Source organism: Leopardus geoffroyi, chromosome C1 (assembly GCF_018350155.1).
Source record: "Leopardus geoffroyi isolate Oge1 chromosome C1, O.geoffroyi_Oge1_pat1.0, whole genome shotgun sequence".
NCBI classification, from domain to species: Eukaryota; Metazoa; Chordata; class Mammalia; order Carnivora; family Felidae; genus Leopardus; species Leopardus geoffroyi.
In genome coordinates, this window is record NC_059328.1 from 20,163,313 (window position 1) to 20,190,322 (window position 27,010).

The following is a 27,010-nucleotide window of genomic DNA, read 5'->3' on the forward strand; positions in this document are numbered from 1 at the left end:
CAGATGGCTAGATGTGAGCTGGCGTAGGCACCGGCTTCTGACCATGAAAGCCTTGGACCTTTTTGTTGACGACATAATCTCTCTAAAGCATTCTTACTGCTACCCAGAGTGGGGTCTAGCATCTCTTGCCGTCTCTTCCTGGCCAGAATCTGACATGTAAAATTCTTCAGTCCGACTGCTACTGGGCACAGAATTCTTTGGGGGGTGATGCAATGTTCCAGATTCAAATAGTTGGTATTTGCACACCTTTGTGAATATACTAAAAACCCCTGACTGTACCCTCGAGAAGGATGAGTTTTGTGGCAGGTGCATTTTATTTTGGTTCCACTGTCCTTTCCACAGATTTTCCAAATTTCAAAGCCCATCTTCAGGTCAAAACATGGGTAGCCACCTCCCTTTAACACACATACAGTATTACAGAATATATCCTACCAACTCCTTTAGTTTATATAGGTACATTAATTCAGTTATGATTCATATCTACTTGCCTCTGCCTCTGGGTTTGCAGCTAGGTCCTGAGTTTATTTCTTATCTCCTCAGAGAGCTTCCTAAAAATGGTAACTTTGTCTAATCATTTTTCCTTTCTTCCTACAGTGTCTCCAGCCAGGGTTTTGTGCAGGAAGGTGCTCAGCTTTATTAATTTTTTTAATTTTTAAATAATTCTTTTAAAATGTTTATTTTTGAAAGAGAGAAAGCAGGGGAGGGACAGAGAGAGAGAGAGACAGGATCTGAAATGGGCTCTGTGCTGACAGTAGAGACTGATGTGGGGCTCAAACTCACAAACCGTGAGATCATGACCTAAGCCGAAGGCTAATGCTTAACTGACTGAGCCACCCAGACGCCCCTTGGAACTCAGTTTTAAAACCATCCTTCCAAACGCCCGTAAACCAGGTTTAGTGCCGGTGCTATTGTAGAAATGGAAATAAAGCTGGTTCTGGGATGAGGCAGGGCTGTCTAGACAGAGACTGGGCTCACAAAGATTCAAGTAACCCCAGCCCTATCCTTCCTGTACTGCCAGATCATCCCCCCAGGAAATGGAGGCTAAGCCCTTGCAAAGATCTTCCTCTCCCAAGAATGTGAGTGGTATGAGGAAAATCTACAACCTGAAATTTTCTAAAGAAGGTATCTTCTCATATATGTACTTCCTTGAGACAGCAAAATGCAAACTGGCTCTGTAGATCCACAGGAATGGGAGATAAGGGGTGCCTTTGGAGTCAGGTGCCTTCTCCGAACTAACCAGGCACCTGAGGGAGGCCAAGTCACTGGGGTCAGGCAGGCCACTATGGCTCCTTCCAGAAAGGCAAGATACTCCTACACACACACACACACACACACACACACACACACACACATCCAATGTCCAAATGTCCGGTGCCTTTTTGGGAAGACCTAATCTTGGATGCTTGCACCAAGATTGCACAACTGACCCACAGTGCCCCAGTCCTTCTTCCTAGAGAACAGAGTACAGTAATCATAGCAGCTGGCATGACGGCCATGTGCCAGCCACGTTCACACCTTGATCCTCACAGCAATACATATCATCTTTGTGTATGAAGAGACCGAGACTCAGAGCAGTTCAATAACCTAATAACCAAGGTCATACAATGACTTCTGTGTCTAGAGAGGGCAGCACGTCTAACTCCAAGGCCCATGGTTTTTAAACTACAACCGCTGTTTCCAAATCGTGTTCGGAGGGTTCCCCATAAACTGCCACAGGGCAGGAGCCCAGCAGTCTGGGTTGCCCGTTTCCGCACGAGTTGGCTAAGATAGCCACACATAGGTCTGTTTTGTATACTGGAAGTTTCAGGAGTTAAAAATAAGTTTGAAAAGGACCACATTATGCTATGCTGCCCTGCTTGTATCTTGGTGACTTTCTAAGAATCAAGGAAGACTTCTTAATCTAACACCACCCCGGGGCCGGGCAGAAAGGAATTGTCTTCATGAGAAAAGACTGTGCAGAGGACCAATTTGCTGGCACGTTCACTAAATTAAGGTTTCTTCACTCTGGTTACATTCTTTGTTCCTCTTCAATTCTGTTCACAGGGCCTCCCCCCGCCCCATCCCTGCTGTGGGGGAGGTGGAGGGAGGGAGGCAGGTTTCTGCAGGGTAGGTGCTCCTCCTCTCAGAACCTTCCCCCCCCCCGACCCCCCCCCTCTCCCACGGCCTCACCTACCCACTGAGTCAGGAGCCAGGAATGTCTGTGGGGGTAGCAGACAGGTATGTCACCCTGGGGGTGTCAGAGGCTGATTCATCTCTCATCTCCACCCAATCTACTGGCTGCTCTCTGGGAAATTTAACTCATTATTTGTCTAGAGATAAAGGAGGAAACCTCAGACTCTGGAAAGCACGGAGTCTTCAGTCTGTGTCTAGGCACAATATTTAATACGTCAGATGATGGTACTCAAGAGGTATTTGTTAGAAGAAAAGAAGGAAGACATATGCCCCCCCCCCCCCCCCGCCCCGCTTTCCCCCCAGATAAAGTGAACCTGAAATGTCCCTGACTGTAGAGTGGCCTGATGTTTAGGTCAGAATAGGCTAGTGACCACTGGTATGACTCAAGAGTTGGGAGAAATCTTACCCACGTTCCAGTGTTCCTCCTTTGCTGTTTTTTCATTCCACGAGGACTGTGAAGGCTTCAGGATTAATGTCCAGGAAGAGGTGGTGATCAGTGGGAAGGGGAGCACGAGGAACACTTCTTGGCGCTGTATTTGCACAGCAAGCAGATATTCACACACATGCATGTGCATGCTCGCGCGCGCGTGCACACACACGCGCGCACACACACACACACACACACACACCCTCCAATGTCTAAATGTCCAGTTGGGAGAAACCTGATTTCAGATTCTTGCAGCAAGGAGGCTGTAGATTCATGCGATGGGGATGGCTTTGAAGGAGCCTCTCATTTCCCTCAACTGCTTCAAGGTTTTGGATGGGGAAAAAAAATTAAAACTTTGCGATGTAGTCTAGTCTGGAGCATTTTTACCAATATTCATATTTTCTCACCTCGTCTGGGTTCCAAATCCCCAGCCCATCCCCTCATAGCTCCTCAGTCTTAGGCCACCTGGACATCTGGGGCTGTCTGAAGTTGGCTCCTTGGCTGGAAATGAAGGACACGATGAGTTGACACAAGGGGTTGGAAATAAGGTGTAGGGCTTTCCCCTCCCCTCAGCAGGCCTGATTTCATCAAAGTGTGCACTAATCTGGGACTCTTCCTTCTTCCTAGAGCTGGGATGGGTCTGCCATCACTCCCCTCCCCTCTCAGGAGCCCTGGGAAAGGAGAGGGAATCTCTTAAGACAGAACTTCCCACAGACTCTAATGGGATCAGGCTTCCTATTCTCAGCCAACTGTGGGTGAGCATCTTGCTAATTCAGAAACAGCTGAGAGCAGACTGGCTGTGCTTCAGCTCTGTGGGTTTTAGGGCATCACGTTCACTCCTAAGCCTCTTTATCTGGGCTGGAAGCCTTTCCAATTAGCTGTGGCCTCTGCTAAGTTCCAAACAGTATCTTCCAATTTTGGGGGCGGGGCGGGGCAGGGGGAGCCCTTACTTCAAAGCCAGGAAATGCATATATCCTAATGTCAGTGGTTAGCAGAGAAGACCGGGAAGGTCCCTTCTAAGGCACTCAGAGATGGCTTCCTCCTTCCAGGAGTTGTTCATGATTGCCAAGTGAGGTCTGGAAGTGAGAAGAGTGTCTGTGAGAGGCAAAGTGCCACTTTTCTGGAAGGCATTTTGGCAATATGAATCCAGAACCTGGGAAATATCAGCTGTTTCATCTCTAGGATCTCTCCAGAAGTTAAAAATCAGAGGCTCAGACAAAGATTTGAGTACGAAAATATAATCGCGGTACAATTTACAACAGCAAACAATTGGTAATGACTTAGGCTAACCATGGGAGTCTGGACAGGTAAACAATGTCATAGCCTTACCATGGAATATTATGTAGACATTAAAGAGGTCTATTTTTAACTGGATGAAATAAGTGTTGACTAGAAAACGCAGGTTACAGAGCAAGTATAACATATTCCACTTGTACAAATGCTCTAGCTACCCCTCTCCATGTATAGAAAAGACTGAGAAACACAAAATATATTTATACATTTGAATATAAAACTTATTGCAGATTACAAAGATTTTTTATTATTTATATGTTATGGGATCATGGGTGGCTTATTTTCTTTTCATTTTCCAACTCCTCCCCACCATGGCAGAGGAACAGAAAATCATTTTGCCATCAGTAGGTGAACAGAGCTACATTTCCTGGAGGAGGAAATACCCTTGCTGTCACACCAAGGCCTGAAAATTAACTGTGGGATGACTTCCGCCTTTCTCCACTCTGTGACTGCAGAGAATAAATGCTCAGAGTGCTTGGATGCAAGGCCATAAAGTTCAAATGGCACCTTCCTTCCGGCTGGTTTGCTTTGGTAAGAGCCAGGGTGATGGGCAAGCAGCAGAACCCCTGACCACAGCTACTGGTCCTATGTTCCAAAACAGGATCCACCCTGACACCCTACCTGATGAGGGATTTGTCCAGCAACCTGGGCGTCAGGATTCCTGGGCTCCGGGCCCCACAAATGACTCACAGGCATCCCCAGGCTGCGCCTCCTGGCCTCAGTTTCCCTGGCTTGCTGTTGATCCTCCCCACCTACTGTAGGGTGTTAATAGGGGTACGGTGCTTTGAACTTCTCAGATGAAAGAGGCTGGGGAAGCAGCACCTAGTAATTACCCCCCATTCGGCCGGGCGTGGGAGCAGAGGTCGGCTGCTTTCATACTCTCCCAGCTAGAGGAGCCTCCTCACAGCCCCTCACTCTTCTGCCTTCTGCTCTGATTCCTCCAATTGGGAAGCAAAGCTCCGTCACCCCCGTCTCAATGCCACTTCGGAACAGATTTTCCTAAGCTGAATTCTCCAACTGCCCAAACCCCCAGTGACCTATCTTCCCCTTGATTTATGATTCAGTAATACTCTACAGGTGTTTAAATTCTTCCCCCTGATTGGCCACAAATCCTGTGGGAGAAGGGCCGTGACTTTTCACCATTAAGAAGTCGGCAAAGGGGCGCCTGGGTGGCTAAGTTTGTCAAGAGTCCGACTCTAGATTTCGGCTCAGGTCATGAATTCACAGTTCGTGAGTCCGAGCCCCACATCAGGCTCTCTGTGCTGGTAGTGTGAAGCCTGTTGGGAATCTCTCTCCCTCTCTCTGGCCCTCTCTGCATGCTCTCTTTCTCTTTCAAAGTAAACAAATAAACAAGAAAAGAAAAGAAAGAAAAAAGAAAAAAGAAAAGAAAAGAAAAGAAAGAGAAAAGAAGTCAGCAAAGTGGACAATGAGACAGCCAGGCTGACCCAAGTTCAAACTCATCTGTTTCCTCACTGTAAAATGGGGCTTCCTAATATTCCATCTTGTCTAGATCTCCGGGAATGGCTGTGAGAGCCACATGAGAACCATGTGTGCGGAAGCACTTTGTAAAAGGCCGAGCCCTTCTCACATGTTAACAGGACCAAGTGTCTGCAAATGAGACTTCTGGCACAGTTGCCATCGGTCCCCTGCTGCCTCCGGGCTGTGACTGCTAAGCCTGGACTGCCACCTATTGGTTGAAAATATGAATTACACTCAACCAGTTGCAGGAAGAACCAAAGGAAGCAAACCCCATTATTTCCAACCTCAAGCCACACTCCTTATGAGGTCATGCTGTATACTTAATATTTTTCTTCAAACAACTCACTTTTTGCAATTTCAAAGTAAACTTTTAATGACCAGTATAAATGGAAAACTAGTTAACCCTTGCCCCAAAGGAATAAAACCATAAAATAAATACCATGAAAACAAAACACTCAGATCTGCTAGGGAGCATCACCTGTGGAAACTCAGGCACCGGGCTCACTGCTACAACTGCGAATTTACAAAACCGCACCACCGGAGACTGAGCGTCCGTTCTAGCACAGTCCTGTGCTTGGACGGCAACGACGTCCTGTATGAAGACATAGGCCTCTTCTAAGGGAAGGTCCCATTCCCTTGTTCTGCCCCAACTCTCTGGACCTAGACGGTTGAGGAAAGCTTGGAGGTCACAAAGAGTAGAAAGTAAACTCTTGTGTTTGTAGCACATCCCATCGTAGCCCGACTGGGGCCGGTGCTGAATTCCTGGCAACAGCAACCACTGAGGGTGCGGTGGGTGCTCTGCCTGGTTGGGGAGACTGCTCTCGATCTGAGTCGGCAGGGCTGGCCGTGGTCATCGGCGGCTGCCACTTTCTCCAATGCTGGGTTCTGCTTCTTGCTCTGCAGGGCCCAGCTCGCTGCTACAGCTGCATGGTTTCCTGCTCCACTGACTGGTCTGAGGATGCCAGGTACTTCTCCTGGACGCCCAGGGTGCTGAGGGAGGGTGTGTCAAGGATGCTGGCACAGGCAAGGGTGGGGAACTGGTCTGGGCAGGATCCAACCTCTACCGATGCCGGCGCGATAGCCACGTCTGGTGGATTCTGCTCCCACCCCTCTCCCTTTCTCACCGTTATAGCTCCAGGCAATAGGCACCCACCGGGTCTGAGAGGCCCCTCAAAACACCCAGCCCCCAGCCCCCGGGTGGCTCAGTCGGTTGAGCGTCCGACTTCGCTTCAGGTCATAATCTCACAGTTCGTGGGTTCAAGCCCCACGTCGGGCTCTGTGCTGTCAGCAAAGAGCCCACTTCGGGTCCTCTGTCCCCTTCCCTCTGCCCCTCCCCTACCCCTGCACGATTCCTCTTTCTCAAAAATACACAAACATTAAACAAACAAACAATCCAGACCCAAATGCTTCTGTATTCGCCTCTTCCCCACATTGCTGAGGATCAAAGGACCAGACGGCACTAACCCTGCAGCTGTGTTAGGTCACGTGCTCTGGAGCCAGACCACTGGGGGTTTAAATCCTGAGTTTGCCACATCCTTTTTTCTCGTCTGTAAGATAAGAGTCGTGAGGCTCAAAGAAGACAATACAAAGTGCCTACTATGGCACCTAGTACACAGCAGGTGCTAAGTGTTTCCGACTTCTCTTCTGCCACGGGAGGGAACTCGGGAGCTCAAAGATAACAACTAACTTCTGCTTGCGCTATCCGGTGCCTTCTACCTCTCTCTTTCTACCTCTCTGGGACAGCAGGGACATGGAGTGGGAAGGATGCCAATCAGACTCACGGAGGAAAAGACTGATACTGCTGAGTGAGCCCCGTGAGGCTGGCCGGCCTGAGGTCTGGGAGTGGGTCTGAGGAGGAGATGGCAGTTGGACACGGAAGGATGGCCACCGTGGCTGTTCTACTAGGTGACTCCAGTGAGGTTCACCTAGTAGAAACTGAGGTTCCACAACCAGGGAGACGGAGGTTTGAACTGTCCTTCCAGCACATCCTGGGAGATGGACCTTGGACCTGTCACTCTCACAGCCCCAACTGCCTCATCTATACGAAGGGACTGAAGGGCGCCTGGGTGGCTCAGCGTCCGACTCTCGGTTTCAGCTCAGCTCATGATCTCACGGGTTCGAGCCCTGCATCAGTCTCTGCGCTGACAGTGCAGATACCTGGGATACTCTCTCTCTCAAAATAAATGAACTTGAGAAAAAAAAAAAAAAGAAGGGACCGAATGAGGATTAAATGAGATTTTGCCAGTAGAGTATGTAGTTCACTAAATGATGTTCAGGGTACGGACTTTCTTTCTCATCTCTTAGGGATCCATCCACCAAAACCCACGGCACCCCTACTCAAGCAGACTCTGAACCTGTGCCCCTTCCCCCTCTCTTTTTCTCAAGAAATAATGCCTTGTTCCTGTGCAAGTCGCCCTGAGAATCACTCAGGATGAGTGGAGTCCATCTTGCTTGACATGAAATAACCTCAAACTTGCATTTGGACTCCACCTGGAGTCCACATTCCTGGGCAGGGCACATGGAACCCTGCATCTATTTGACCATCTGTCTGGCCCTATCACTGCTCTTCAGCCAAAGCCCTGTCCTGCCCACGAGTCGTGCTATTCTACTTGCAACTCCCCAGACGTGCCTTGACCTTGAACCGCCATGCCTTTGTATATACTACTCTCTTTGCTTTGAATTCCCTTTCCCTCTTAATCAGCCCGGTTAACCCTCACTTTTAAGATAACACAATTCCAGCACCACTGCCTTGGTGAAGCTTCCTTGACCCACACGCTCCTCAGGAGAGCTGACGTTTCCCTTCTTTATACCAATCCTTAGTTTTCTTTTTATAAAAATATTTATTTATTTTGAGTGCACTCTGAGCATGCTGGGGGAGGGACAAAAGGAGAGGGGGCGAGAGAATCCTAAGCAGGCTGTGTGCTGGCAGCACAGAGCCTGATGCGGGACTCGATCCCATGAATCGTGAGACCATGACCTGAGCTGAAATCAAGAGGCAGACGCTCAATTGACTGAGCCACCCAGGTGCCCCAATCCTTAACTGTCTTAGATGTGGAATGAAGTTGAACCTTATGAGGACTAGGGTAGGGGGCAGAATCTAAAATCAGCACAAATAGGGGCGCCTGGGTGGCGCAGTCAGTTAAGGGTCCCAACTCTCGATTTCAGCTCAGGTGATATCTTACGGTTCAAGATATCGAACTGAGCTTGGAGCCTGCTTGGGATTCTCTCTCTCTCCTCTCTCTCTGCCCCTGCCCCCACTCTCTCTCTCTCTCAAAATAAATAAACACAAAAAAATTTTAATAAAAAATAAAAATAAATAAAATCAGCACAAATGCATACGGTTAAAAATACCTTTGAAAATCCCTTAAATCATCTATCAAAAGGTGTACCGTTTTACAAACAGAACCTTACATAACACGTACGGATGCATAAAGCAATGCACAGCGTACAAAAAAATTCAGGACTACCGAAACTGTCCGTTCACGTTTTTGCTGAGCACCTGCAGTTGAACTTGCCGACATTTTTTTTTTTTTAACTTGCCGACATTAACTGCAAGTGTGAGGTAGCAGCTCAACCCCTTCAGTGAGCACTGCGCGCTCTACCGCCATCATTTTATTTACAACCTGTCTGGTTCCCTGCGAGCTTGGTTTCCCACGTGTGGAAGGGCCGGACACAGATCAGAAGGTACTGGCTGGAATGGTCTTCCTCCATACCAAGGGCTCTCAAGCCCCCCTGGTCTCCGGCATGCTGTGTAAGTGTCAAATGTCTGAAACCATCCTAGTGGGCCTGCGCTTCCCTGTCCTGCCTCACTCGCGGCCTCGGTGACCTGCGGGACACCTGCACGTGACCTTAGCTCCATCCCACTGGCCACGAATCCAGCTCCAGTTTGGGAGGTCTAGCTGACAGCTCTGGCTGTCGCACGGTCCCCTCAAACACAGCACATCTGCCAGCGTCCATCCCTCCCATCCAGGTGATAAGCCTGTCCTCTTCCCTTCCTTTTCTTGCCTCAGTGACCAACAGAACCACCCGCACGTACCGCTGTATTAGCCAGAAACCTGAGAGTCTAACTTCTGCTCCACCTCCATCTATTCCCATAACCACCCAGTCACCAACGCTGGTAGCCCACCTCCTTTTATCCACTCTGTACCCTTCTTTCCGTTCTTACTACTAACGTTTCATCTCTTTCCATCTACAGACTGTAAACGCTCTTGTGCCTCCGCTCACATCCCTTAAACGCAATTTCTGCACTCGGAGGGCTTTTAAATAACGTACACCTGACCATGTCACACCCTGCACAACCAGGCTATGCTGGTTCCCACCGCCCACCCACAAGCGGAAGTCCACACGCCTCAGCAGGGCATGCCAGCCCCCCACCGTCAGCCCTGCCTACTACCCCTGCACCCCTACACCCCCCTTTCCCTTTCACAGTCAGGACAAGAAACAAACTGAACCCCTTGCATCTCTCCCAAACGACCAATGCCTTTTCATTTCTTTGCATCCGTATTTGCTGCTCCTTCTGATCAGTATCCTCCTTTGTCCTCAGGTACAACCAACACTGAAGCCATCTAAGGGACCAGCCTTTGCACCCGAGAGACAGTCACCAAGGAGCCCAACTGGTCAGCAAGAGATCAGTCATCTACAAGGGGAGATGTGGCCACTCCTGAGCCTCATGTCTCCCCCTTGGCCGTGGCCTAGAGGCTAGAGAGCAAGGATACGTGGAGAAATGGAAATCAGCTCCCACTGCAGCAGACATCATGGCCTCCAGGCTTCGCTGCTCTTGGACCCCGAAGCAGTAGCCATTGGCTTTATCCACAGCCTGTAGGACCCGCTGGACACTCTCCTTGTCCTGGGTGGGGAGGAGAGAAACAGCCTTGTGAGTGAAACAGAGGCATGTGGAACTGAGGACATTTCAAAGTGCCCGCAGCCTCCAAACATCCCTTTCAACCTTGCCTCATGCAGCTTCTGTGCCTGGAGTAGTTCCACTTGTCCCCAGAGGCCTGGCTACATCCTATCTCTCCTGACCACCAACCCATCCAAATCAGAACAGATAAGCTCCTCTATGCACACCCAAAGTCCCCTGGGTCTATCCTACAGCTCTGATTAGAGCTTACTTTTGACAAGTTATTAACTCCTCTGCCTGCCCTATTTGACTGTGTGCCCCATGAGGTTAGGGACTTTTCTGTGGAGGTATCCTCAGTGCCTGGCACAGTACTTAGCTCACTTAGGCACCCAATAAATCTGCATATAATCTACTTGCTTGTTCACATAAAAGTAGTAAGACCAGTCCATACATCACATGATGGGAAGGAAAGATCAAAATAATGCACGTACAAGTCCTTAGCATAATGCCTAGGACAGAAAGCCTTCAATAAGTGGTAACTGTTATGATTAATATTGTGGAGTTCACTTTCTCATTTCAGAGGAGAAAAGCATGGCATTAAACAGGGAAGAGATAAGTTTGCTCAAGTCCATGCACAGGGGTTGGGTACTACTTTGCAAAGTCAACACATAGTTGCCCATCCTAAATGAGGTCGAGAGACCTATCTTTAGCTTTGGTGAAGTCCCTTGATGGTGACTTTCTGATATCACCCATTTTCACACGGATGAGGGAACATGTGTAGAGAAAACCCAGCAATACAGAATAGACAGGGCCAAAGTTTGGTCTATTCTCTTTATTGGAATCCTGCCCATGACAGCCACTGGTCGTAAAACCAAGAGGACTGAATGACAGTTGGACTCAGGACAAAGACCACTGTTTGGGCCTTCCGAGCCTCCTGTACCCTTGCTTGGTGAAGTTCCAGGCACTGTCAGAGCCTACAGGCAAGGGAAGAGGCCTCTTAGTCCCTAGTACCTGAATGTTGAGAGGGATGAAGGAGACCAGACTGTAGTCTTCAATGAGCTGCACCAGTTTCTCATTGAGCTGACGGTAGTGGCGGAAGAAAGGGTCAGAAGCCAGGTGGTCGAGCAGGTAGGAGAGGTCCAGGACCTCTGTGTAGTAGTCCAGGTTGAAGGCTAAGGAGAGAAACGAGTTCAGGAGCAATTGGCATCAGGCTAAAAGACCCAAGGACAGGAACCACATTTCCTTTCCTTCTTCCTTTTGTCTTCATTCCCTCATTCATTCATTCATTCAACAAATATTTGTCAAGGCAGTGAAATGAAGTTACTAAGAAAAAAATACTTGGTTTTACCCATTGGTTCTGCCACGTAGTAGCTACACAGGACTGCTGTGAGGACTAAATGCTATAAATCCCAATGTCCGGTACAGAGAAGCACTTGCTCAATGGTAACAAATAACGGTATCGAATGTGTACCAAGAACAGCGCTTGGTCCATGCCACATGGAGCTCACAGTCAGGTAGTAGCCCCAGGACCCAGCACACGCACTATAAGGATTGTAGCAGGGTGCTTCTTGGATAAATCACTTTCCCTTCTGGGCCAGTTCCTTCTTAATGTAAAATGAGGACATCAGACTAGATGACTCGGAGTTCTATGAATACAAACTTCCTCTAAGAAAAGGAAATTGGGCCTCCCTGCACTGTCCATTTCTGCCAAAAAACTCAAGTCAGTTGGGCTACTCTATTGGTCTGGCCCACAGTGAGCTAAGGCAATCAGGCTGTTGGAGACTGACTGACCCACTCCCTGCATTCTGGCTCCTGTGTTCTAATCAGAAACTGACATCCCTCTGCCTGCAAGGAATAATGTCCCGGGCATTCCAACAAACTTCTTGGATTGCCTGACAGGTACATTTCTCCCCAGGAATGAAGCAGTTTGAGCCAGGTGCATGTGGGTTTAGATTTCATCTCAGCTAACACATCAGCTGTGTGACTGACCTTGGGCTATTCATGTAATGTCTCTGGGCCTCAATGGCCTCATCTGGTTTGCACAACAGTCTTTTGTAAGGATGACTGGCCAGAGTCAGAGCTAGAAAGGTCAGGGATCACCATGTAGCCATCTGGGGCCATGAAGGGCGAGGAGAGGGGCTCAGGAAGACTGCAAATCTGGGCATTGATAAAATAGGGCTTCTGGGCTTAACAAGAGACGGACCAGGACTCTGGGCTGAGGTGGCCCCTCCAAGGTGCTGACATCCCTCCATGTCCTGACTGAGAGCCAGTAGGCCTCCCTGGACAATGCCCTGACACTTTGTGACCCCATGATCCCAACAACCTTTCTTCCTGTTCCCTGCTGGTCATTTCAGTTTTTGTTCTCTAGGTTCCTTTGTGCCTGGAGATGCTATTTAGGGAGCTGATGCCCCCAGCTCAGGAGAGCACTAATTGTGCAGGAAAAAAAATGCTGGCCATGAGGCCCCTAGGCAACTCTCCTGCCTTGTGCCAGCCTGCTTCTCCCTCAATCTTTCCCACCCTGACAAAGGTGCCTCTATTTGTCCACTGGCTCAGTTGGAAACCTGACAGCTAGCCTTAAAAAAAAAAAAAAAATTATTTACTTATTTATTTTTAGACAGAGCATATGTGAGTAGGGAAGATGGGCAGAGGGAAAGAGAAAATCCCAAGCAGGTTCCATGCTCAGGGCGGAGCCTGATGAAGGGCTCCATCCCATGACCCCGGGATCGTGACCTGAGCCGAAATCAAGAGTCGGACACTTAACCAACCGAGCCACCCAGGAACCCCTGAAGTCATCCTTAATTCCTCAGTCTCCACATCCAACCCACCAAGCGACCCTGTTTCTTGAGTAAGTTCTGGATCGATCCATTTCTCTCCATTCCCACCACCACTGCTTAGGCTGCTGCAAAAAACCTCCTCAACATCTCTGTTTGCATTCTTGCTCATTCTCATTCGTTCTCCACAAAACAGCCACAATGATGTTCTTAATTCGTGCTATTTCCTTGCCTAATATTCATCACTGGCTTTCCCCAGTGTTTCAACAGTACAGGTTCTAGCCCTGGCCCCCCTCTCTGACCTCATTTCCTACCACCCTTCCCCTACTGCTACCTCAACTACTCTGGGCTTCCTCCCCTCCCCCCACTTTTTCTTTAAACACAAAAAAACTCCTTCCCTAAGGGCCTTTCCTCCTACTGGTCCCTCTGCCTAGAACAGTTCAGCCTTGGCTGGCTCCTTCTCACCATTCAGATCTCATCCTCAAATAGTGCTGCTCATTCAACTCACTCCCAACCATTCACTTTAATTCCTCTGCAGTGTACATATCACCATCTATAGCTCTCTTGTCCCCCAAATCCAGAACAGTATCTAGCATACAGAGTGTGCACAAAATAAACAGGAGTCAGGACCTGGAGGCAGCTCCCTGCAGCTGAGATGTTTCATTCCCTACTCCTTGCCTGCCCAGAACAGGAGCTCTCACCCAACTTCCCATAGTGCTCAATGAGGTCCATCTTGGAGAGCAGGTTGACATGGGGCAGCTCCACATGTAGCATCGTGGCCAGAGAAGTACACAGTACTGAAATGAACTTGGCCGGGTCTGTGCAGTAATGAGAATCCACCAGGTGGACAGCAGTCAGCTGGAAGGAGAGGAAGAGACGGGGTGAGTGGCCTGGGAAGGCAGGAAACATCGGGGCCTATGTCTTTCTCAAGAGACTGAGGACTTCTGAGGACAGAGTACAAGCCTTCCCCATTAGTTTCCTCCTGCTTCTGCTCCATTCTAATAGCCACACTCATTTCCTTCTGCCAGGAGATATGGGGCATTATTCCTTACAAGATGCCTTGCACCAAGTCTCCCCGTGGGCAACTAGTTCCATTCTGACTACATCTGACTCTATTTCATTTACTTTTGCCCACCAAGTCACAACAGCAATCACCATGCCACTTTCTACATAACCCTTTCCCTACTTCTAACAACCCCAAATTGGGTGCTAGGACATCCATTGTGCAGATGAGAAAACTGAGGTTCAGAGAGAGAAACTGACTTACCCAGGATCACACAGCGAGTCAGTGGCAGAGCCTGAATTCGAACTCACACCAGTTTTACTCCAAAGCGACTCGGCCCCTACCTCGCTGTGTGACATGGGGGCGTGGCATCTGTCCTCCCTGTCTCAGTTCCTCCATCTGCAAAAGAAGCCTGCTCGACCCAAGACGCACCCTGAGGTCCCAATGCGCCATCTGGGAGAAGATGCTACGCAGAGCGCCGTGGTGCGTGCAGAGCTCCACCTGGCCTGGGCAGTCGAAGAGGAAGTAGTGGCCGCGTAGGGGATCTAGCTTGGCGCGCAGCCAGTCCAGGTTGGCCTCCAGGTACTCCATGCAGTAGAGCAGGCCGCCGTTGGGCCCCAGCCGCAGCGCGTCCATCACGTCGCCCAGCCCCACCAGCTCGCCCACGTCCACAGCGCACTCGTACGGCAGCCCCTCGTTGGCCGGGTCTAGGTTCACCACCGCCACGCGCCGGCCCAGCGCGCGCAGGAACTCACTCATGCCCAGGCAGTATGTGGTCTTCCCCGAACCAGGCGGGCCGATCACCGCCTGCCCAAAGGCCGTGGTCGGGGCGGCCCCCGCCATAGGCTGCACGCAGCCCCGTGCGGAGCAGGTAGCTCGGCTGAGACACAAGCCGAAGGCTACGGGATCCCCGACGTACACTTCGGCCCCGGGGTAGCCGAAAGAGGAACCGCAGACAACCGCGCAGTGTAAGGGGACCAGCGCCCGACTTCCGGACGACGTCGGAAACGACGGGAGCCCCGAGAGGAAGTCCCGCCCCCAGGATGACGGCGCGGCTTGACGCCTAGGGGCGTGGCGACGCGGCGCGTTTCCCCTCCGGGTTTGGGCTCCGTTAGCGGGTTTGGGGTGGTGGGGGGAACTCTAGCCCAGATTTTCCCGACCTTCCCCCGGCCCAAATTGGAAGATAAAGAGAAATCTGGTAGTAAACTTCTTTATTCTCCCGTTAGGTCACACACCCGGGCCACCTTCCCGCGACCTTTCCGTTGTCCGCTCCCAGCCAGTCACGGGTGGAGGCGATGGAGGGCCCGCCCCAAGATCGTCCCTTCCCAAACACCGCGGGTCCTCTCCTCTTCCAGGCCCGTTTCCCCCTCTTTCTGACCTTTACAGTGAACCCCCCGCTCAGCGAAGGTTGTGCTGACAACTTCAGTCAATCCAACTGTTCAAGGTACTGGAGGAGGCAACATGGGCAAGCCCAAACAAGGACTGGGGTTAGGAGACCACTGAGGTCATTCAGCGCTAATATTAAAAGAGGATAGGGAGCTTTTGGTAAAAATGTCCTTGAGGTAGAGCGCCAGAAGGCAAGTTCTGAACAGAACACTGTGAACAAGCTGCGCAGATTACTGGTCCCAGAGTTCTTTCGGCTGTGGTGGGACATAAGGCCAAGGCAGAGGGCTGCCACTGGTGCAGTTATGAGTGATACTAAGGAAGGCCGGAACCTGTCACTCATGCTCTGAGGGGTTGTCCAAGGCACAGCTGGAACTCCTCACAAATGCCACGTCTGCCCGAAACTTCATGCTGGTGGGTGGCTGGCGTCGGAGCAGCGACTCCCCTTGGTCTTGGGGTAGGGGCTCATCATAGATGGTGGAGATGAGCCCCAAGCCAGTTCCACGGGGTTTCTTCAGTTGCCCAAATGGCTGTAGCTTCTCTCCGTGGTACCTGCATTAAAAAGGGCTCAAACTGAGAGGCCTGCTCTCAAACTCCAATAAAGGGTTGGGAAAAGACAGAGAAGTAGCTACTACACGTCTGGTTTGTCCCAAAGATCGAGCCTTTAAATTTGGATCTTTGCTCTTCAGTCCTCTTATCTCTCCATCGACAGTGCCAGCAACCAGAGGTCTCACATATTGCCTTCATTTTAAATAATACATAGAGTTTAGAACAAACGGTCACCATTCTGTGACTTACAGGTACTCCCTAACAGCAATCAAGTCCAAACTCCTCAGACCAGGGGGTATGACTTCCACAGGAGATCAGTGATCCTATCAAGCCTTAGAGCTTGGTCTAAAAAATTAATAGTGCCAGACCTACCTTTTCCTTCTAATTCTGCTTTGAAGCTCAACCCTAGGAGTCTCCAATACCCTTCCAAAACCAGAGGGAAGGGGGGAAACCAGGGTACAGATGAAAGCCTAGCTTGGGCCCCCAGGAAAGTCTCTTGGCCATACTCACCCCAATCCACGCTTGCATCTAGGGTGCTGGCCATCACTATCCAGGGCCTCAGGCACCCCTGAACACCGGCTGCCCAGACCCTTGCCCTCAGCCCAGCCCTGCTGCTCCATCACCTTCCGTCCAATGCCCTGTGGAGGGAATGGCAAAGACTCAAGAGATGGGGCTGCGGGGCAGGGGGGTGGGGGTGGCAGAAAGAATGGAGATAGAGAAGGAAAAGAGAGGGGTTGATGGGCTAGACACAGTGCTTACCTTGGTGTGGCGCTCAAAGGTGCCCACTTGGCATTTGATCACAGAGCCATCCTCCTGGCCATCACGGAGTCTCCGTTCCAGACGCATTTGGACAGAGTCTCGGGCATCCTTGTCTCCACCATCTGAGGAAGCAGAGCTCAGTTTGTAGAAGGGTCTCTCTCAGCAGAAAGGGGGAAAATCAGGTTTCTAGGACCTCCTCACAAGATTTGCATATTCATCTTTATGGTGTTTTATTACTTTACTATGATCTCTCTCATTAGACTGGAGGCTCACCAAAAGTAGGAACCCTGGCTTTCCTATCTTACAGATGAGGAAACTGGTAAAGAAAAGTCACCGAGCCATAAGATGAGAAACAGAATTAGAACTCAGGTCTTCTCCTCCTACCCCAACCTCTCCCAGGTCATTTTTGACTCCAGAATCTAAATTCTCTCTTTTTAAAAAAATCTTTGTTGTTGTTTATTTTTGAGAGAGAGAGATTGAGAGAGCGAGTGGGGAGGGGCAGAGAGGGAGACAAAGAATCCAAAGAGGGCTCCACACTGACAGCAGAGAGCCCCATGTGGGGCTTGGAACTCACAAACCACAAGATCACAACCTGAGCCAAAGTCGGACACTTAACCAACTGAGCCACCCAGGCACCCCTCCAGAATCTAAATTCTCAACCAGAGCCTGAACACCTCAACCTCCCATTCTACCAGGGTCTGCCCATCAGAACCAGAGCCTCCTGAGGGCTGACCCCACATGTCCTTCCTCTACAAAGGAAAAGGGCTCTGCCCACAACCAGCACTTAATGCACACAACTAGAGATGATTCAAGAGAGGAACGCTCTCAGTGGGCTACCCCAGGGGAACTGGTCCTGTCTCGGCCTCTGCTAAGCAAGCCCTAGTAGAGTGTCCTTGCAAGGTCAGGGCACCAGTTCCACCTCCCCATACTGTAATCCCTGGCCCAGTACCTCTGTCGTAGTATATACTCATGTCCACATCCCAGTCATCGGCTGTCTGTTCATCAAAGTCTGCAAATACAAAGCATCAAAGAGAGTAAACTAAGGATTCACAGCTCTGTTGAGAGTTAAATCTAGACTTAGACGTATGTTCTAGAACTTGGAGCTCTTTTTTTTTTAAATGTTTATTTATTTTGAGAGAGAGCAAGAGTGAGTGTACATGAGTGGGGCAGAGAAGTGGGGGGAGAGGGGGAGACAGAGAGAGAAAGAGAGAAAGAGAGAGAGAGAGAGAATATATCCCAAGCAGGCGCCACACTGACACAGGGCTCGATCCCATGAAATATGAGATCACGACCTGAGCTGAAATCAAGAATCAGATGCTCAACCGACTGAGCCACTCAGGTGCCCTTAGAACTTGGGGCTTTTGATTATATTTTAAAATATCTCCGCTGAGGGGCATTCAGAATTTGCAGGGGCGGAGGGCATTTTTTCCTCATTCCACTAATCCGCCACCCCCAAAAAGGATGACTGGCCTCTCATACACAATCAAGGTAAGTCTCTTCTCTAGCCCCATATTTGGCCTCCTTGCCAGAGAATCCCATGTGGAATGGAGAGCCCTGAGTGGATGCAGCAGGGATCACTCCTGCCCTTGCCTGATGCCAGCATTACCTCCTTCCTCCTCCTGCCAGAACTGGGCATCAGTGTAGAATACCAGGCCGGAGCCGCCCTTCTCCCACTTGAGCTCGATTTCCTCCTCAAAGAGCCGCTCAGTGGTACGTTCCTGCCTGGTCACATCTTCATGCAGTGCCTCATGACGCTCCCACTCCTCACCGCGGTCATCGTCCTTGGAGAAGGTGGTCAGAGGTGATCTGTCTGTTCAGCATCCTGACCTCATGCCCACAAGGAGGGCAGCTCAGAGCACAGCAGGCTCCATTCCTCCAAATTTCTCTTAGAAGCAGCACACATTTGGTCCTTGGAGCCTTGCCCAACACATCTCTCCATCCCGTGTCACAACACGTGGTGCCTTCCCCCAAGCCCAACTCACTCTTATCCCTGTGCTTCTGGCCATGCTGTTCCCCCTGCTGGGACTATCTGCCCTCCTCTCCCACCACTTTCTCTTCACCTGGTGAATCCTCATCCCTCAAGTTCTACAGCCCACGTGAAGCCCCCACACTGAGGCCACAGCACTCTCGCTCGTCTCCAAACTCCTCAGTTTGGAGGTAATCGGTACACGCTGTTTAGGCCTCTATACGTTATGTCGTAAAGAAAAAAGGGACAATAAGTAATACCTATTGTCTACTGTACGTCAGGCCCTTCTCATAACTTAGCTCCTTTAATCCCCCCAACAGCCCTGTGAGGTTGACTACCATCATTCCCATTCTACTGATGAGGAAACCTGGGTCCAGAGGAGTAAGGTGATTTGCCCAAGATAGTACACGGAGAGTGGCAGAGCCAGCATTCAAACCCACGTGGCTACACCATACAGCCTTTCCAGATGCTGCTGCTTTTTTCTTTTCAGGCAGCATTAAGGCTCTTCCAGGGCAGGAAATGGATCTTGGAATGTCTCTGGAATCCTACGCTAGCCTATGTGTACAACTGCTTGCCTAGACTTCCAGAATGATAGGATGACTCCTGGCTTGAAATCTTGGGGGCTCCTGTCCTAGTTAAACTCCAAGAAGCCTCAGGAATCACTGCTGCAGAGCAGGCGCTGGGAAAAGTCCAGAGAGTACTACACTAAGGATGTAGTACAGATGTTAGCAGCTCTGGGCTGGCAGTTGGAAGACACAGATGAATTATTGTTTCACCCAGAGTATGCACACGCACAAAGTTTCCCCCCAAAGCACACCTTTCCTAATTTTACGGATGAACACCCAAATCTGGAGAAAGAGGTAGAAGAAATGTCTATCGCACATGATAAAAAATGAGAGTGGAAGCTGGTGTTCAAGCCACAGACTCAAGGTCAGAAAATAGATGTGATTTCTCAGCCATATAATAAAAGCACACAGAGGTTAGACAAGCAGCAAAGGGGACCAAGTTCACATCCCACATCTGCCTCTAATTCCTTAGATGATTTTACTTCTTGGTGGGTACATTTTCATCTATGAAGAGGACCCTCCTTATATTCCTTCTAGAGAATGCAAAGAAGGTCCCTTTGAGACTCTTCCAATAAGCTCTGGCCTCTCGCCTCAAAGAAATGCATATTTGCACATGCAAATGTAGTTTTATAGTTTTATATTTAATTGCAGGGAGTTCTAACTCTTTGGAATTCTCCTGAGAACCGCCCCACCCCCACCCCACCCCACCGCCAGGTTTAGAACTATTGTAATATACAATTGAAGAGTGGTAGTATATTGATGGCCGAGCCTCTCTAAGCTGCCAGCAAAGAAAGGATAGCTCGCTCTACTCACGTCATCTGAGTGTGACTCTTCTTCCTCCTCCTTTTCCCCTTCCTCCTCCAGCTCTCCATAGGAGCTGGCTGGTATGTCCGCCAGGCAGCTTCCTTGGGGTATTTCCTCGCCTTCGGCGGTATACACAAGGTCTTCCTGCTCCACAGTCTCTGAGTCCTCATACTTGAAGGGTACGTTGCCATAGCGCCGGGAAGAACCTGTCTTGGGAAACTGGAGCTGCAGCTGGGTGATGATCCGAGGGGGTAGGCGGCAGGCCCGGATCAATTCCAAAAAGACCCGCAGAGGAGTCCCCACATTTCCATTGGGCATCAGCACTGGTGGGTTCAGCTCTGGCAGTTGCCTCAGATCAGCCAGAGTAAAGGCTTCACTCTGAGCTTTCCGACTCTGCAGCTCCTTGCGGGTTTTGAAAGGAAAGGAGCCGAAACCTTGGAAAGCAGAAGAAAGAATGGCTCTTGAAACCTCGAAGCCTCCAGCAACACTTGAGCCAGAAATTGGCTCAGATCTTTTAGCCTAATGCTGTTCCTCCCTTTCATACTTTTCCAGAGTAACTTCCTCCATTTCCTGACCAGAACCACCTAAAAATTTCAAGCCATTTCTCATCACCTTGGCTGAGCACACAAGTTTCTTTAGATCTGGTTCCTGTCGACTTTTTGATTCTCAACTGCCACCAACCCCCACTCCCTGTGCATCCTCAAACCATGTGCTTCAACCATCCCAAACAATTTAACATGCCCTGAAAGTTCCATGGACTTTCACATCTCTGTCTGTGTCTCTGCAAGTGCCATTTACTTTGAACACCGTTCCTTCCCACAAACTCCTGTTTATCTTTCAGATCCAGATGAAAAGCCACATTTCCTGATCCCTCTAGGAGATCAGTTTCTCCCTCCTCTGTCATCTCACACTTGCTGATACAGAGCATAGGCTCTGGGTCAATATGCCTGGGTTTGTACTGTGACCCTGCCACTTCCTAGCTCTGTAACCTTGGGCACGTAACACACCTTCTGTATCCCTCAGTATCCTTACCTATAAAATGGGTAACAATAGCTCCTACCTTATAGGATTGTTGTGAGGAGTCAATAAGAAAATGAAAGGCTTAGAACAATGCCTAGTAAGCACACAGGAAGTGCTCAGCAAATGTTAACAATTAGAATGCCATCTCTGTGACAGTTACTTTTTTACAGATCTGTTTTCCTCTCTGAATCCTGAGCACAGACTATGTCTGTTTTCTGCACAGCAGCGAGAATCACACTGTGAGCACAAAAGCTAGATTTGTCGAATAAATGAATTAGAGAACTCTGCGCTGTTCCCTGCCACCCACCAAAGTGACTTCCAGAGCTGTCCAGAGAAAAGAGATTGTCTTTTCATTTGCATCTTGCCAAGAGAGGGCTGGGTAGGAAGCAACAAAAAAATGTAATAAAGACAATAAGTGAATAAGAAGCCTCGTTTCCCTTTTTTCCTTCTGTGTCAGTGCAATATCGACCTCTCAGAGAGCAAAAAAAAAAAAAAAAAAAAAAAAAAAAGGTCTCAGAAGAAACGTAATAAACTGGAAAAAGAAGGATCATCCCAATAGGCGTCTTTCCGTACCCTCCCCCCACGACCTCCACCCGTAAACTTAACCTGGCGTTGAGCCTGAAGCTCTGTCCGGCAATGACCTAAACTCTTAAAGAGCCTGATAATCAGAGACCTGACTTATCCCCTCATGAAAGGTGTCTCTGTTCCAGGGCCGGTAGGCTTAGTCTATTATCTTCCCCATCCGTACCTGATGCCTCAGTAGGTAGCCGAAGTCTGCGGATGTAACAACGACCAGGCAACCAAGTCCCCTGAGTATCCAGCCACCGGCGGCCGGAGTACATGCGAAGAAGCTGCTGGGCCTGAGCTGTCCCCCGTACCGAGATGACGCAGCAGCAGGTGCGGGTCTGGGCGGGAGCAGAGTCCGGAGGGGAAAGAGTGCGGGCATCGGTGACTGAAGTCTGGGCGAGAACCTGGCCGATAGGAGTTGGGGCAGAGTCGGGAGAAGCCTGGGAAGGAGCCCGCTCAGGCCGATGCCGGTAGTGGAAACACAGGAAACCACAGCCGCGCTGTTCTCGGAACTGGCTAAAGTAGTTCCGGAGATGGGCAGAGCGCAAACCCGAGGGAATGCCGCTCACTATTAAGTAGACTGCGGCCTCCTCCTCCGCCTCGCTGGGCACCGCCATCTTGCGTTGTCACATGATCGGCTGTTTCCAACTCTCGCGAGAATATCGCGGCACCGAGGCCTCTGTGGTGCAATGATGTGTAACTGGTGATTAGTCCGTCGGGTGGTGGTTGAGGAGCTGAGAAGGCGCGGGATTTGGGGTCCGTTTCCCACAGAGAGCAGCCGGTGATGATGAAAACATCACTTGGGAAATGTGTTTACAGATCGCTTTCATAAGACTCTGATGATGATAAAATTAGAAGCCTGAGGGAGGGGCACTTTTTAAGATTTTTAGTTGTTGGGGATTTCCCACACCTAATCTCAGTTTTCTCAGTTTAGAGACATTTTAGTGGTTCAGCCACTTCTTCCAAAGCGTATTCAGGCACTGCCACACATCTCTAAGAAAGAGATAATCCAACTGAAAAGTGGACTAAACATCCAATTAACAATGAAAGAGCGTCAATCGCATTAATAATCAAGGAAATCTAGTGAGACGTACTTAACATCCACCAGATTGGCAAAAAATTTTAAATCCTAGGTACTGGTGATAGTGCAGAGTAACTGGATCTCCCATGCACTGCTGTGGAGTGGAAACTAGTACAACCACTTTGGAAAACAATACGACGTAACCCCGTAGAAGGAAGTGAAGCTACCCATATTCCACTTCTCTGTATATACTTAAATTTTTGCATATGTCCCTGTATTGACAATGTTGAGCTTCACCCAGCCCTGTGATCCTGGAAAACAGTGAAGGTTAAGAAACCCGATCCCACCCTTTTGTGTTCTAGAACACAGCTTACTGCAAAGAAACACGCCTCCTTATATGACTTAGATAAAACTCACGGGTGCTCCCTTGTGTACGTATGTATGTCAAGGCTAGCCACAGACTCCAAATTCCAGTCTTTGCCTTGTAAACGCTTAGATGAACTGCTTGTCCCCACTGATCAATCAGAACCAAATGCTTGTTAACCAAACTTTGGTTAAGCTCCTCTCCTTCCCCCAAGTCCCTGAACTTTGCCTCCCCCACCCACCCACCAAGTGGTGAGCCAGCGCACAACCCCTCCTGAGAATAGGCTGGGTTCAGGGTAAAACATTTTCTGATCTACTGTCTCATCCTGCCACTCCTGATCACCCCACTTCCTCAGACCCAGTTCTTTCTAGCCCTGTTTACTCCTCCCTATGAATGATCCACTCCTCTTGTCTCAACCTTGAAGGCACGTGTAGATCTTATGGTCCCATCGCAATAAGTTTCTTCTCCATTGCAATAGTTCCTTTCCTCGCTTGCAACAATCATTTAAAAAGAAGTCTCTCCTTACTGAGTCCAGATTTGTATTTTATGTGACAATATATATGAGTATTCATAGATGCAGTGATTGTAAGAGCAAAAAGTTGGCATTTAGTACGATTTTTTTAAAGTTATTTATTTTGACAGAGTGCATGAGCGGGGGAGGGGCAGAGAATCCCAAGCAGGCTCCGCACTGCCAGTGCACAGGCCAAACCCATGAACTGTGAGATCATGACCTGAGCCGATGTCAAAAGTTAGATGCCTGACTGACTGAGCCACCCAGGCGCCCCCGGCATTTAGTACTTTTCAGCAGGTATATGATGATGAGGGAAAATGAGCAAGTAGGAAATAGAATTCTTTATATAAAGTTGAAAAATACAAACTAAAAACTACTTTTTAGTGATACATAAATAAATAAGACTTAAAATAAGAAAGAAAAGTAAGGAAATGATTAACCCCAAATGCAGGGTAATCATTACCTTTAGGAGGGAGGTGACTTCAAAATTTATGGGACATGATGAGGGTTCATTGTACTGTTATTCTTTACACTTAACATATACTTAAAATTTTTTTTATTTGAGAGACAGAGAGAGAGAGAGAACGGTAGAGGGGCAGAGAGAGAGAGGGAGACAGAGAATCCGAAGCAGGCTCCAGGCTCTGACCTGTCAACACAGAGCCCGACATGGGGCTCAAACCCACAAACCATGAGATCATGACCTGAGCTGAAGTCGAATGCTTAACCAACTGAGCCACCCAGGCGCCCCTATACTTAACATATGTTTTGTAAACGCTATTTTGTTTTACTCAATTTTAGTAAAACATCTTAAAAGGGAAAACAATTCATTTCAAAAAACAATAAAGCAAATGTTTACTTTGTGTTGATCATGAATAGACACCTGTTTGAGGGAAAAAAAGTTCTAATGGGAGTCTGGGTAATTGTGGATAGGATCATTTTACATACCTGGATTTTAAAATCTGCTGATGGAAGTGTAAATTGGTACACACGTTTTGGAAAACTTGACAAGATCTACTTAAGTTGAGCACACATTCTATGACTTGGTAATGACACTTCTTGCTATATAACATCAGATCTGCCAACATCTGTGCACCAAAAGGTGTGTGCAGGAATAGTCTCAGAAATATTATTTGAGGGGCACCTGGGTGGCTCAGTCAGTTAAGCGTCTGACTTCGGCTCAGGTCATGATCTCACGGTTTGTGGGTTCGAGCCCCGCATCGGGCTCTGTGCTGACAGCTCAGAGCCTGGAGCCTGCTTTGGGTTCTGTGTCTCCTTCTCTCTCTCTGCTCCTCCCCCACTCACACCCTGTCTCTCTCTGCCTCAAAAATAAACATTAAAAAAAAAAAAGAAATATTATTTGATGAACCAAAGGGTCATCAGCAGTATCTTGGGTAAGTGAATTGTAGTGTAGTAATGGGATACTTTACGGCAATGAATATGAATGGGTCAGAATGACTGTCAGACATAATGGGAAGTGAAAGACAAACAAAAGAGTATATGCTGTACGGTTCCATTTATACAAAGTTTAAGGCAAACAGTCTCACTTATGATGCTGGAAACCAGGGATAGTGATGCCCTTTAGTGGGGAGGGGAAGCGTGGTGATGAGGATGGTTTCTGGGGTGTTGCTAAAGCTCTATTTCTTGAGCTGAGCAGTGCTTACAGGGAGGGGCTCATTTTGTGATAACTCATCAAACTGTACCTGTGTGATTTGTGTGTTTTTCTGTATATTATACAGAAAAGGGTGAATTAAAACCATATTTTGAAAAATCTGAAAATAGAAAAGTAAATGCGTTACAGCAAGCAAGACATGAGCTCGGGAAGCGTTGTTAGCTGACCCAAGAAGGTATGCGCTTATGGTTCCACACCATTGCCACTGTGGGCCTAAATTTCCAGAACTCAGTCTGTAGTAGACTCAGTAAATCCCTGCTGATTGAAAGAATATTCCTGGCACTAACATGGGAATGTGCCATTGGGAGTGGCTGGGGACTGTCTCCAGGGAAAGGGGGGCCACTTCCCTGGGGGAACACACAGGCCGGACTTCTCATCAAAAACTTAAACCCAAGGGTAACCAAGGCTACATTTCCCCTCTCGTTCCACCTTGTAGTGTGGTGGGGAAGGGAAGGGGTGTAGGTACTGTCATTTATTCTCCAGTTGATCATCCCTATCCTTTTTAAAAAAAAAAAAAAAAAAAAGATTTTATTTTCAGTAATCTCTACACCCAGCGTGGGGCTCAAACTCACAACCCCAAGATCCAGAGTTGCATGTTCCACCGACTGAGCCAGCCGGGTGCCCCAGATAATCTCTGGCCTTTAAAGACACAAGACAGCCTGGTGACTAAGAGCATAGGGCCAAAGTTCAGACCGTTTGAGTTTTAATCCTGACTGTACTTATTAACTGTGTAACAGTGAGCAAGTCGCTTAACCTCTCTGTGCCTCAGTTTCTTCATTTATAAAATAGAGACAATGATGATAATTCCCTCACAGTTATTGTGAGAATTGAACAATGGAACCCATGTAATATGTTGAGAGCATTGCTCTCAATAAATGTTAGCTGGTTATTATTTAGTAGTCACCTAGAATGACCTGCCAGGAATGAATGAATGATCCCCTCTGTTAAACCTGATTCCCCTGAGATCTTAGCCTTGTTGCCTCCATCGGTTTCACTGGGATTGCCTTTCTCTGCTGCCTTGTTCTGTGACGTGGTCTCTGTCCACCTTTCTAGGCCCATCTCTTGCTGCCCTGGGCCCAAGTTGCTCCCAGACCATCTGCAGTTACCTGAACCCCTTGCTCTCTGTCACCTCTGTGATTTTGCACCTGTCATTCCCTCTATCTGGAATGTCCATCCCTTGGTTACCTGGCAAACCCCTATTCATTCTCTTTAGCTCAGAGCAGTGACCACTTGGCTGAAGCATTATTCCACCGCCAGGAAGATTTAATCACTCCCTCTTCTGAGCTCCTGCTGCCCATTGAACATACCTCTATCACATTTCAGATCACTCTGTGTTACAATTACTTATGTGTCTCTCTCTGCCAACGACAGGATGTTCAGTGAATGCAGGGACTGTATCTTGTGTATTTTGTGCCCCTTAGCATCTAGCACAAGGTCTAGTACAAGTGATCATCAAGAGAGATGTTGAATGATGGCATGAATGGATGGATGGATAGTGGGTGTTGGCTTTTTGCTGGTATCATAGGTTCTATGACACCGAAAGTCAGGGTGTATTGGCACATGACACAGCACACATCAGCTCAGTGCCTGACTGCTTAATAAGCAGTCAGTGATTAGGCTAATAAAGGTAGAGATAATGGTGATAATAAAATGGCACCCAACGCTGACCCAGAGCCACAGCCACTCTCCTGATTCCTAGTGAGTCATCCCTGGCTGGGCCTGAGCACAGGAATCATGGCTGATGGTCAGTAAACAGTGGCTGAGCTGGCTCCAGACAGCCTGCTCCTGGCCATGACTCATGCCAGCCTATGCTGGTGGCAAGGGCCTGGCCTCCACAGTCACACAG

The 27,010-nt window shown here is 48.8% G+C and overlaps 2 protein-coding genes across 2 annotated transcripts; both read right to left on the bottom strand.

The window, feature by feature from the left end:
- Positions 1-3,821: 3,821 nt before the first annotated feature.
- On the bottom strand, positions 3,822-15,014 carry GPN2 (GPN-loop GTPase 2). The gene is made up of 5 exons (XM_045476218.1): positions 14,418-15,014; positions 13,684-13,840; positions 11,223-11,383; positions 10,087-10,217; positions 3,822-6,361 (listed from the first exon to the last, which is right to left on the bottom strand). Exons 1-5 carry the CDS (start codon positions 14,826-14,828, stop codon positions 6,289-6,291), a joined length of 933 nt encoding a protein of 310 aa, XP_045332174.1. The 5' UTR covers positions 14,829-15,014; the 3' UTR covers positions 3,822-6,288.
- Positions 15,015-15,179: 165 nt separating this feature from the next.
- Positions 15,180-22,252, bottom strand: GPATCH3 (G-patch domain containing 3). Its single transcript, XM_045476217.1, has 7 exons — positions 21,781-22,252; positions 20,022-20,446; positions 18,283-18,457; positions 17,626-17,685; positions 16,677-16,798; positions 16,428-16,555; positions 15,180-15,920 (listed from the first exon to the last, which is right to left on the bottom strand). Exons 1-7 carry the CDS (start codon positions 22,214-22,216, stop codon positions 15,704-15,706), a joined length of 1,563 nt encoding a protein of 520 aa, XP_045332173.1. The 5' UTR covers positions 22,217-22,252; the 3' UTR covers positions 15,180-15,703.
- Between the last annotated feature and the right edge of the window lie 4,758 nt (positions 22,253-27,010).

Excerpts from the sequence above, each read along its gene's own strand:
- GPN2 (XM_045476218.1), bottom strand. The coding sequence starts at position 14,828 with ATGGCGGGGGCCGCCCCGACCACGGCCTTTGGGCAGGCGGTGATCGGC. Across the intron at positions 13,841-14,417 it reads TGGCGCATTGGGACCTCAGG|CTGACTGCTGTCCACCTGGT; the intron begins GTGCGTCTTGGG and ends CTCTCCTTCCAG. Across the intron at positions 10,218-11,222 it reads TCATCCCTCTCAACATTCAG|GACAAGGAGAGTGTCCAGCG; the intron begins GTACTAGGGACT and ends CTCCCCACCCAG.
- GPATCH3 (XM_045476217.1), bottom strand. The coding sequence starts at position 22,216 with ATGGCGGTGCCCAGCGAGGCGGAGGAGGAGGCCGCAGTCTACTTAATA. Across the intron at positions 20,447-21,780 it reads GCTACCTACTGAGGCATCAG|GTTTCGGCTCCTTTCCTTTC; the intron begins GTACGGATGGGG and ends CTGCTTTCCAAG. Across the intron at positions 16,799-17,625 it reads GAGTATATACTACGACAGAG|ATGGTGGAGACAAGGATGCC; the intron begins GTACTGGGCCAG and ends CTGCTTCCTCAG.